The sequence below is a fragment of the Zootoca vivipara genome, chromosome 5, assembly GCF_965207765.1.
Source record: "Zootoca vivipara chromosome 5, rZooViv2.hap1.1, whole genome shotgun sequence".
NCBI lineage: Eukaryota > Metazoa > Chordata > Lepidosauria > Squamata > Lacertidae > Zootoca > Zootoca vivipara.
In genome coordinates this window covers 69,100,385-69,112,871 of record NC_142588.1, presented here as the reverse complement: position 1 = coordinate 69,112,871, position 12,487 = coordinate 69,100,385, and the positions used below count along the sequence as shown (strand labels likewise).

The 12,487-nt window shown below is 40.7% G+C and overlaps 1 protein-coding gene across 5 annotated transcripts in view; it reads right to left on the bottom strand.

The window, feature by feature from the left end:
• Window positions 1-12,487, bottom strand: part of COL4A3 (collagen type IV alpha 3 chain) — a 74,866-nt gene that overhangs the window by 21,091 nt on the left and 41,288 nt on the right. For all 5 annotated transcript variants that reach the window (XM_035132893.3, XM_060274537.2, XM_088669024.1 and 2 more), the window contains 14 exons: window positions 12,246-12,290; window positions 11,489-11,542; window positions 10,357-10,398; window positions 8,885-8,972; window positions 7,935-7,970; window positions 7,606-7,770; window positions 6,693-6,785; window positions 5,521-5,616; window positions 3,921-3,991; window positions 3,474-3,662; window positions 2,614-2,782; window positions 2,006-2,098; window positions 1,300-1,404; window positions 157-254 (listed from right to left, as the gene is read on the bottom strand). In XM_035132893.3, coding sequence (XP_034988784.3) covers window positions 157-254; window positions 1,300-1,404; window positions 2,006-2,098; window positions 2,614-2,782; window positions 3,474-3,662; window positions 3,921-3,991; window positions 5,521-5,616; window positions 6,693-6,785; window positions 7,606-7,770; window positions 7,935-7,970; window positions 8,885-8,972; window positions 10,357-10,398; window positions 11,489-11,542; window positions 12,246-12,290 — 1,344 coding nt within the window. The remainder of the gene's footprint in view (window positions 1-156; window positions 255-1,299; window positions 1,405-2,005; window positions 2,099-2,613; window positions 2,783-3,473; window positions 3,663-3,920; window positions 3,992-5,520; window positions 5,617-6,692; window positions 6,786-7,605; window positions 7,771-7,934; window positions 7,971-8,884; window positions 8,973-10,356; window positions 10,399-11,488; window positions 11,543-12,245; window positions 12,291-12,487) is intronic.

Below are 12,487 nucleotides of genomic sequence, written 5' to 3'. Positions count from 1 at the left end.
TGGAGGAAATAATAGTAATAAATGTCATGTCTGAAACATTGTGAGTAAAATGTAATTTTTTTTCTTAATAACATTTCTTAAAGTTCTTAAAATTGTTAATGCTCTTGCTAATTAGTAGAACCCATTAAACTCAGTGGAAATGGTTTGCGAACCAACCTTTTCTCCAGGAATTCCAGGTTTTCCAGGTAAGCCTGGTTCCCCTAATTGTCCGGGACAGCCTGATGGCCCTGTGGATCCTGGAGACCCTTTATCTCCTACAAAGTGGAGGGGAAACAATGTTTAGTGATATAACACAGGCTCTTGAAGGCTTGTGATAAGTGGATATGTCATTTTTTTTTAGGTTCTGACATTTTTCTTGTTAATTAACTTACGAATCTATAGATCAGTCTTGCAACTGATTTTTTATTATTGTTATTTTATGGTTAGGTTTTGTTGTTAGCTGCCTTGAACTTTTTGAGGAAAGGTGGGATGCAAAAGTTTTGAATGAATAAATCAAAACAGCTGTTATAATATGCAAAAATTGAACATGAATTTATTTTTTTAATGCAATTTTTATTGTTTCAAAGGAGAAAGACACAACAGAACCAGAAAAAACATCAACCAAGTAACTAGACAGCATCAAACTAACATGTCTTGTCAGGGCATGTATTTGTGCTTGTTCAATAGGACTTTCCCTCCTCTCTTTCCCACTTCCCTCCCCAAATCTGCACTGGACAGTTTGAGGGATCCCATAACAGGTTTAGGGATGTGTGCAAGGAGGGGGAGGGCAATTGCATAGCACAAGCAGAAATCCTTGTGCTGGTGGGATATGCCACTCAGTGCTGCAACCCTCTGTTCACTTTTACAACAAAGTAATGGAAGATGCCATTGCAGCACCAGAAGTATGTCAAATCAAATGAAATTTGTATGCATGTTACTTTTAAAGTAAAATTGTCAGCTGTCCTCTGTTTTGAAAATGCATGATATAGTTTTACTGAAGTGCTCTAATGAAGATACAACTATATCTACACCACGGGGAGCCAATATGGAACCCTCCAAATGTTGTTTGACTACAACTCCCATGATTCCTCGTCATTGGCCATTTGGGTTGGGAGTTGGAACCCAACAACTTACAGAATGCAACACATTGGCTACCACTGATGTCCATGATAATACAGATCTAACTAAGTTCTCTCTCTCTCTCTGAAGTTCTCTAGGACTTCATAGATGATTATTTATTAAATTTCTCATTTGTTTCATTACTTCGTTTTCTTGCTCTCTCTCTCTCTCTTTTCCTTGAAGAAAAGACAAATACGTTACCTTTAATGCCAGGATAGCCAGGAAATCCATTCTCTGAAAAGCCAGGGTCACCGTCTGGTCCTGGGAGGCCTGGATAACCACGTGGCCCTCTGGATCCAACACTACCTATCAAAGAATGCAAAGTAGTTCTGGCAGCAGTATCAAATGGCAAGCCCACACTCTATCTAGAACAAAAACCCAGGGGGTTGAAGGGTCTTCCCTACAAACTGGGGCTAAAGAAACTAAAGTACCGGTACCTGCCTGGGGTTTTTTCCCCCTTCAGGGATCTGTTCTCTCCCCACTCCCCACTGATTTGCTGGTGAGTTGAGTTACAAGTTTACACAGGAATTGTACCTAAAGCCCTCTTTCAACAGTGGCCAACAGTGCAATTTTAATTGTCTACTTAGAAGGAACACTTAGTTCAATGGGGCTTGCCTTCCCAGCTAAGGAGGGCTAGGATGCAGCCTTAACCATCCATGTAAACACCCTGCATAAGGGAATTAGCCAATCCTGGCTGCTCAGCTACAAAACTAGAGCATCTTTGCTCCTTGCTGTCAAGATTTTGCTTGCTTACCTTGCTTGTTCTTTCAGCCTCTTCTGCAGGTTATTACTTTGGATAGTGGCTGCTGGTTGACCATGACAAATTGCAGCCTTTTCTTTTTGTGTGTGTGTGTGTGTGTGTGTGTGTAATATTTTAGAAGGGTCAGCTTGAAAAGGTAGCTCTCACCTCTTTCCCCTTGTGGTCCAGGCCTACCATCTGGCCCTTGAAGTCCAGGAGGTCCAGGAATTGCATTTACTTTACCAGGCTCACCTTTAGGACCTTAAAAGTGTATGACAACAAGAACACAAACTAGAATATGCCAATGGTTATTTAAAGACAGCAGCACAATGAAGTTACACAACTTCAGGGTAGCAGGGTAGCAGATTTGTAGCTCCAAAATGGCTGATAAGCGCACTGCAAGGAAACCCAGCAAATTAGCTTAGTTTTTCAGCAGTCGGATGACTAACTGAGCTTCATCGAACTGCAGAAAAGTAGGTGGATATAAACCACAGATAGCAAAATCACAACAGTAGTGCTGTCTGGAAGCCCTAGGTCCTGAAAGGACCTAACTAAAATGTGCATCATTCAAGAGTGCGCTTGCATGCCACAGACATTTCTGGAGCAGGATGCAGAAATGATCCTGCTTACATTACTAAAGAATACTCTGTAATGTTGTATTAGGAATATATATATATATATATATATATATGCCTAGACACCCACTGAAGCTTTTAAATCTACTATAGACACCCCAGTCAAATAATTTAGTAATAACAACAATAATATCTACCGACCTGCTTCTCCAACCAACCCAGGCAAACCAGGATTTCCTTGAGATCCCTTAGACCCTTCCACTCCTGGTGGTCCATATCCTGGTGGTCCAGGTAGCCCTCTCTCTCCGGGAAGACCTGAGCTACCAACTGATCCTGGTGCACCTCTGTCTCCTTTTGTACCATCAGGTCCCTGATAAGAATTCAGAAAACACTGCTTAACACACACTGGAAACGCCTGCATGGTAAGTCACAGTCAGAAACAAAAGTTGGTGCCTACAGCAAAGACCATGGATGAACATAGCTCTTTTGCATATGCACTGCTAGAAACATGATGGAGTCTGCACTTGCCACCATGATTCAGCAATGACTCAAAGCAGAAATAAGTAACATAACAATTTCATTTTGATCACCAAAAATAAGGCCAGATTCAACTATTGAGTCCCACTACTGGAAGTCTGTGCAAGGACTTCCATGAGTGCAATAGAGCTTTTCCTCCCCCAAATTTGGCTCTGTGGGGTCAGGAGAACAGTGGGGGGGGGGGTTGTTTCATCTGGCAAACGGAAAGGCTGGAAAGCTGGAAGGACTGCCATAGCACTACATTGAATCCTTCCACACACTTTAAAGTGCATATTCAGCTAAATCCAAAAGGGAAATCGGTGACCACTACAGATTTATGCTGTGTATAGGCTGCAGTCTTGCACATTTCCACATGACTTTTTCAGATGTTGTAATAGAATTAGGGCACACAACAAAAATTAATATATGTGCATGTACCTTGACGAATGTCTTCAGATATGTTTACCTTATTTATTTTTCAATGGATTGAAAGCAATGCAAAAACCAGTATGATTGCACTAGATGTGAAAGTAGCAGGTACTAACCTGTTCTCCCACAGAGCCTCTAGACCCTTTCAGTCCAGGTTTCCCAGGTAACCCGTCTGAACCATTTTCTCCTGAGCTTCCTCTGGGTCCTGGTTCTCCTCTGTCTCCTTTTGCGCCTTCTGGTTCTGCATACCCTGGTTCACCTTTCAATCCTTTAAGGCCTTGGTTTCCTGGAAGACCTGGAAGTCCCTGGGTCACATGTTGTTAATAAAATATGACAGGAACTGTAACGTTGAATCTATATAAATGCTATGAAAGGTACAATAAAATCAACACTCTAAGGCAATATGGTAAAATGATTCTGTGTGCAAAGAGGCTTTCCCCATTGTCAGCTACTGCAGGTGAAAGCATCCATTTCCTCCAATGGGCAGAGGCCTTTTTATGATGGAAATTACAAAGGGCTCTACATACATACCAACTCTAAAAACAATTTAACATGAACCGTACCTGAATGCCAGGAGGCCCCTGAATCCCAGGGGTTCCTTGGGATCCTTTAGGCCCAAATGCTCCTTCTATACCTGTAATGGAGGAGACAGTGATTTAGAGAGAACTGGAAGGTTGAAGTAATTGTTGTTGGCATCGATCTGTCTCAAGAGACAATGGAGTGTGCCTCTGGAGGTGAAGTCAAACTGATGCGTTAGCACTGAAATGACCTCTCCAGGATGCAAGCCTGGGCAGCGTGTATGGAGGTCCTGGGCTGCCCACAAGACAAGACCCCTCTTCTCAGCCTCACAGAGCAATATGTTTGGCGCCAGCTTGGCTGCAGGAGTTGCCAGAAGGAGGTGTACAAAGCACCACCAAACCATCATAAGGACTCCACTCTGGATTTGTGTAGGGTTTACTCCATAGCATTTTCTTCTTCTGAAGATATTCCACAAGGCAGCGGACATTTAGGACCAGAGTTCTCCTTCTCTTATAGATGGGCCCCCTTCCCGGGTTGACAAGCTCCACCTGCTCCTAAGTAACTGGCCATATACTACTACAGAAATAACCAGACTGACATTGAAAGCAAGAGTGCCTCTTCCGATATCAGCCAGCCCAAATCCTGAAATCAGGAGAAGGCTGTCTGCGCTCCTACTAATGTTTGTAGTTCACTGCATAGGAACTCAAAGTAGCACAGTAGCAAGGTATGTGTGTGGCGGGGGGGGGGTGCCATAGAGCTGCCCTCCCAACACTAGCACTGCTGGTGCTTACGTGCATGGGGTGGGGACAGGTTAGCTATCCCTGAGCAGAATATTAAACAATAATATCCTAAGGGAGATGAATCATAGTCTAATGATAAGTAGAATACAAGTTGGAACCTACAACAAAAATGTTGTAGTACAGGGTTTCAGCCAGCCATGACCTCCTCCAAGATACTCCATTCCAGAAGCACCTTTGATCCTCACTAGTGCATTAAACTTTTATTATACAAAGCCAGTGTGCAGCTGTTTGCTGGTGTACTGGAGTTGTGTTTTTTACAATCCTGTTGACACCAGCTGTGCCCTTTAGCACTATGGGCACTCTATAGGGCACTCTGGCATCAGGGTGATGGATCATAAGGGACATATTTATCCTAATAATTTCTAAAACCTCCCTTCTTAAAGTATATAAGCAAAACCACGTTACTAATTTATTATCTACATCAGAATGGCTGAGGGTAAAATGTTCTATAAACAGAAATACAGTGGTGCCTCGCTTAACGAATGCCCTGCTTAATGAAATTTCCGCTTAACAAAAGGATTTTTCGAGCGGAGGTTGCCTCGCTTGACGAATGCACTTTACGAAAAATTCGTCTAGTGAATCGCGGTTTCCCATAGGAATGCATTGAAATTCAATTAATGCGGTCCTATGGGCAAAAAAAATTCGAAAAAAATTTCAAGGCATTCCTATGGGATTCGCTAGACGAATTTTTCGCTATAAGAAAAGACCCATGGAACGAATTAATTTCGTCTAGCGAGGCACCACTGTAAACTGCCAGTTGGAGATTTTTTTCACCCTCTTCTATCCCTTTCCCTGAGCTCTTGGTATATATTAGCAATACTCAAGCATTGTCAGATTCTTTTACCTTTAACTCCTTGTTCACCCTGTGCTCCAGGAACACCAGGAAGGCCAGGTGGCCCCGTCAAAAAGGTGCACTGGTCGCAAGGGCCTGCTTCTTCACCTGCAGTAAAAAATATTCCTCTGATAAAGGTGACATTGGTAAATTATTGCTGTGTCAAAAAGCACATGTGTCCTACAGCACTGTATGTATTTATCGGCAAGGATTACTATTTATTAAGTTTCTATACTGCCCTTCATCCAAAGATCACAGGACGATTTACAATGTAAAAACACAAAGACAGGATGAAAAAGAGTGTCATCACATTTGTGCATCTAATTCCCCTGAGCTTTCCATATTTAGCAATATGGTTAACCCTAGGAGCAGATAGTGAGGCAAATTTTCCCAGTAAAGAATATTTCTCCTTAAAAATGATAAATATATTATTAGTGTTATTGGGCAAGCCTTTAGTCAACAGTGAGAACAGAGAGTGCCCACAGAGATCACACTTTATCTCTCTTTCTGATTTTTATCCTCCTGTTCCTTCAAGAGATCAATCTAGCTTAGGGGATCCGTAGATTATCCTCACAGCAACCCAACGGTGTCTCAAGGTCACTCAGTTAGAATCATGGCTGACTGGGGAACTGAATCCATGTCTCCCCAGTCTAAGTCCAACACTGACTGTCACTCATGCTCATATAAATATTGGCATTTGGTACAGGGTAAAAATCCTCATTATTGTTTGGAAGGCGATAGAGGAAGACAATGTACTCTGGGCCAGGTAGGTAGCCGTGTTGGTCTGAGTCGAAGCAAAAAATAAAAAAATTCCTTCAGTAGCACCTTAAAGACCAACTAAGTTTATATTTTGGTATGAGCTTTCGTGTGCATGTATCTTCATGTATCTGAAGAAGTGTGGATGCACACGAAAGCTCATACCAAAATATAAACTTAGTTGGTCTTTAAGGTGCTACTGAAGGAATTTTTTTATTTTTTACTCTGGGCCAGTTTGGTTGCCTTTATGAGCTCAGAATGAAAAGCAGAATCAGGTCTAATTGCCCTTAGCATGATGAAAAGGAACTGAGTATGCCTAAGCAGTCTTGGCAGAGTCTAATAATCATTATAGTTAAGATTTCTGTTCACCACCATGCCGTCCTCAAATTATTATGGTTGGAAATGTATATGCAAGTAGAAATACTGACCTTTTGCTCCACTATCTCCTGAAAGGCCTGGAGGTCCAATGCATCCTGGGGTCCCTGGGGGTCCCAGTGGGCCTCTTTCAAAAGTTATTATACCTGTTTATGGGTGAGAACGACACAAAATATCATGCACACAAATATCATGATAGCCTTTGTATAGGCCATTTAGGGTTTTCTAAGGGTCTCAGATTCAGGATGAAATTATACTTAAGAGGGAGGCTCATTTAATTTCATTGTACACAGGTTGTACAATGACAATGAAGGTATTATTAATACTTGGTATTGACAGCATGGAAGAAACACAGGCTACGTGTGTTTCAAGTCATAGCAAAGAACAAAACACTGGAAAATGGTGACATTTGCTAGTTATTCTTACCACTTTGGGAAGTAAATGGGGAATGTCTAATAATTGTGGCATTTATTGGTCAAGCTACAAAATACCTTTAGATAACTAATAAGCATATTTATTTAGTTTGTTAATCAGGGCAGGCCACAATAATATAGAAAAAACATTTTGGAAACCAATATCAAACCATGGTTTAAGATCCTGCCTTGTTCTGAAGCTGGGAACCCTAGTTAAGGTGAAACAGGAAATTATGACTAATTAGATACTTTCACACTGCATATTAAGTTGAGATATGGTTATCTGAACTTAGCCAGTCTCTCACTCCAAAGCTATTGGAATAGGCATCAATGGATTTATATACTAGATTTAATCCAGTTTCTATCATTTGCACAGTCATCATACTTTCTCTACTTTAATATTTTTGCTTTCCTTTGCAGGGATGGTTGCAACAGTAGTGGCTGCTTTTAGCCATAAGAAGTTCAGTTGGATAGTTCATTAATTCCAGAGTTGCACTAATATGCCATGAAAACATCCTGGCTACATATACAAGCAATGATCATCTTGCTCTACCTGGTGGTCCTGAAAGACCTGGTGATCCTGCTGGGCCAGGTCTTCCTTGTAATCCAGGAAGTCCTGGGGGTCCAATAGCATTCATGCCAGGTTGTCCTCTATCTCCTTTACTTCCTTTGAGGCCTGGAGAGCCTGTTAGACCTCTTGGACCAGGTCTCGAAACACCTAATGCAAGAGTTAAAAGTATTACTTCCATTTCTATGTTTTCCTGTACAGTGCTTGTAGCCATTTCGGAGGATTTAATTCCATGTGGTTTTTTTTATATAAAAATAAAAATAATCCCAGAATTCCTTCATATATCTGAAACAAGCAATATTTTTTGGTCTTACCTGGCCTTCCAGTGGCACCTGGGGCACCTCGTGGTCCTGCAAGAACAGTATATTCATCACATATCTATATTATGCCAGCCAGCCAAATATGTACTGGCTACCCACCTGCTATTGAACCAGGTTCAAGGTCCTTATAAACATTTGCATTATACCCCCAGATCAATCACTGAAATAATCACAGGAGCATTGCTGGCACTCCCCTGAATTGGTGAAGCACATTTGACATCAACATAAACATGAGCTTTTAGTGTCATTGGCTCAGCCCTGTGGAATGCTCTTCCAACAGAGATTCAGCATGGGCCTCTATCTTCACCCAAAAGAAGGGAGCCAGGTCCTCTTCAAACAAAATATTGAGAGAGCCAAAGCTCACCACAGCCCCGTAGATTTGGCGTGTCTGATCAGGAATAAATTTCTGACAGTAAGAGCCGTTCAACAGTAGAACAGGCTCCCTTGGAAGGTGGTGGACTCTCCTTCCCTGGAAGTCTTTAAGGAGATGTTTGATGGCCATCCATCATGGATGCTTCAGTTGAGATATCTGCATTGCAAGGAGTGGGACTAGATGACCCTCAGGAACCCTCACAACCCTACAATTTCATGATTCTACGTCTTTTCAAAAGGAAACATTGCTGAGTTCAATGGGGTTTACTCACAGGTATGCAGGCTTAGCCTAATAATGTATACTGAGACCAACAGGCATTTTATAGCCTCAATTCCACTCTCCTTGAGGTCAAGGAGGCCTCATATTCAGTCTCAAGGTATTTTAATCTCATAGGGCTAGACTGTTAACACTGAAGAGGCAGTGAAATCCCAACGGCCTCTTTCTCATCCTCACTTGCTACCCAGAAGCCCATGGTGTGATGTAGTTTTCACATGTCAATATGGTTCATCTGAGTGTACTGGTAGTACAGAAAGCTCCTGGTATGTTATTTAAACCTTTGATGCTCTCTCACCAGGTGCTCCAGACTGGCCTTTGGGTCCTGGGAGTCCTGGATAGCCCTGGTTTCCTTTTTCACCTGGCAATTCATCATAATACTCTGTCTTAAATAAAAAGAGGAGACAGACAGACAAAAAAGGAGAGAAAAATAGTAATAATGAAGAGAAAGGCACGGCTGCATGTAATATGAACGTGGCGCATTTGTGTGATGACTTGATTTTGCTAAAATCATAAGCTGAATTCCATTTTTTAAAAACCAGGGTTCCTTTGGTGGTGTGATTTCTATGTGAAGCTAAACACAGGCCACTATTAAAAACAATTTAGCTACACATATCCTGAAGCAGGCACCTGACACTGACCAGCACTTTATTTATTTTTTTATAAATATTTTTTATTAAACATTTTATAACAAACAAAAAATACATAAAATACCAAAAATACAAAGAACATCATTACAAAAAAAAAAAAAACATCAATACAAACAGAAACATAAACATATCATCTTTAATCAACTTTTTAAATCATTGTCTTTTTGGCTTCCCCAACTCCCCACTATCTGATTTTCATTTTGAATATCACTGTAGCAGTTTCTATTTCATCTCTTTTACTTCCTTCATACTATAATCTCCTTAGTTCCTCTTAATCTCGTCTTTATATTTGCATATCAATTTTTCAACCTTATAAACTCCTCTTATCTCCCTATTGCCTTAACTTCTGTATTTCCCTAGATATTCAGATTTTCAACTTTCAAAAGTAGTTCCCTATATATATTTTAAACTTTCTCCAGTCTTCCTCCACTCTTTCCCCTGCTTGATCTCGGAGTCTTCCTGTCAGCTCTGCCAGTTCCATAAAGTCCAGCATTTTCATTTGCCATTCCTGTAAAGAGGGCAATTCCTCTTTTTTCCAATATTTTGCAATTAAAATCCTCGCAGCTGTGGTGGCATACATAAACAGATTGACATCTTTTTTGGGGATTTCTTTCCCTACTATTCCAAGTAAAAAGGCCTCTGGTTTTTTCAAAAACGTATTTTTATATATCTTTTTCATTTCATTATAAATCATTTCCCAGAAGCCTTTTATCTTGGGGCATGTCCACCACATATGATAGAATGAACCAACTTCTTCTTTACATTTCCAGCATTTATTATCACCTTTGTGATACATTTTCGCTAATTTTACCGGAGTCAAATACCATCTATACATCATTTTCATTAAATTCTCTTTCAGCGCCGTGCATGCCGTAAATTTCATACCCTTCTTCCACAATTTTTCCCAGTCCGACATCATTACATTATGACCCAAATCCTTGGCCCAATCAATCATAACCGATTTTGTTTGCTCATCTTTCAGATGCCATTCTAACAATAAATTATACATTCTGGACAAATTCTTGCTATCCAGCACTGACAAGCACTTTAAAAGTGGGCACTGTCTATTAATTTTATGATATTAAAGTGAAATACAAAGACAAATGGAATTTGCACTTACTGGACCCCGCATTCCTTTGTTGCCGATTTCACCTTTCTGTCCCTAGATTAGAAAACAGAAATAAATATAAGAAACATGATAATTTCTCAAATCCAATGGAATTCTGAAACCTATTGACTACGGTGGATATAGATTAGTGGCCACTTAGTCTACATGTTAAAAACAGTTAGCAAGTTAGCTAGAAAGTTCATTTAAAAAAAGCTTAAAATGTCTAAAATTTTCTGGCTTGATTATTCTTTTGCCTAGGTTAGAGCTGAGCATCCTGTGACCCTCCAGATGTTGCTGGATTCAAACTCCCATTAGCCCCAGTCAGCATGGCCAATGGTTAGGTTTGATGGGAGTTGTAGTTCAGAAATATCTGCAGGGCCAAAGTTTATTTGTTCTTATTCTAGGTATGTAACCATTGACTAGGGGTCAACCATGTCTTCCATGATGTAGGCCTAGTCAGATATTCAGGGGTGGTTTTTTTTTATCCCCATCATGCTTCTGGGGACCAAACTCTGCAAGGTCTTACCTATTGTCCTCTTGAGACTGGTTCATTAGAACAAATGGGGCATTGCCCCACCAATCTCAGTTTGCCGCCAATGAGCTCCCACTTGCCTTCCTTCTTACAACCAGTCTAAGGAGTGGCACTGGCTATTACCTCCCCCCCCCCCCCCGCTTTAGCTCATCATTGCCATGGTAGAACTCAGCAGGAAAGAGGGTGAGGCAAAAGAATTAGTTGGCTCTTCCTGTCCTTGGCTCTGGCTCTGCCTACTGTTGACCTCTCTTCCTTCTGCCCTACCATCAGCTACCACTAGTCAAACCCTGCAAGGACATTCTTGCGACCCTTTGTCCTATCAGAGTACTTGCTATTTACAAACGTCATAAACACTAGAATAAGGAATCCATTTGTAAACCAAGTACAGAATGTACCAGCAGAGTCATGACTCATTCATAGTCTACTGGTTTTTGACTCATGATAGAAATACTTTTAAAGAAAATATAAAATAACTATTGCTTTAGAAATTTACTGTTCATTAAAATTGTATTTTGTTTTTGCTGAATTAGTAAGATACTTTTAATTCCAAGTTATTGGAATTGATAAGGGAAGCAAAAGGCAGCAGACAAAAATGAAATCAAGAGCTTTTACCTTGGGCCCAACTTTTCCAGGTCTTCCTGGCAAACCCTGTTCTCCTTTTTCTCCCTGCAGGAAATTAAATTGTACGTAAAGGCTGGATCTAGACACGTCAAAGAAGCAATTCAGTTAAACGTGTTGTAAACTCATACAGGGAAACCTGATAGGGAAAGATGGGGCTCCACAGCGCCATCTGGTATCACAATGTTATATCACATACACAACACATATCAAACACTTTTTCTTTACCAATCTAGCTGCGTCCAAAAACACAGTTCTTTCCAGCACCAATATACATTTAAAGCAACCTTTGTGCCCAAAAGCTGCATGAAGATTCAGGTTATTGTCTAGCTTCTGGTCTGTGTCCCTCTTCCATGAACTGACCACTCAAAATCACTGGATCAATATAGGACTGGGGTGGGGAACCTGTGGCCCTCAAGTTGTTTTTGAACTCCAACTCCCAATGGTTGGGGATGACGGGAGTTGTAGTCCAACAATACCTGGAGGGCCCCTGTTTTCCTACCCTGTTATAGGAGGTTTCTGGGGACACATTAAAGTTTGCGCAGGTGTAGCTCTTCAGCCATTCTGCCCCTTACTCTGCTCTTCTCCAGAAGCTATCCAATTCCTGTATTGAGCCACTTTAATGATGCTGGAGAGTAAAATATAGACTACCATTTATTTTGCCAATAGACAATAGCCTTCATCCTGTCCAGCCCAGACCATGACCACTAATGTACATTGACACAAAACATTTTTAAAAATTCTTTGTTACCAGCAAGCCAGGTGGACCAGGAGTTCCATCCTTTCCAGGTCTACCCTAATTAAACAAACAAACAAACAAACAAAAACAAACCACTTTTTAATACTTTGTTGTTGTTGTTGTTAAACAAAATATGCTAATAATATTATTATTTTCCTATTTACAGTATATGATTCTAATAAAACTGGGTTTAATAAAGCTGGATATATGGAACTAAAGATCCAATGGACTCAGGCTGTATTTGTATTAATCAT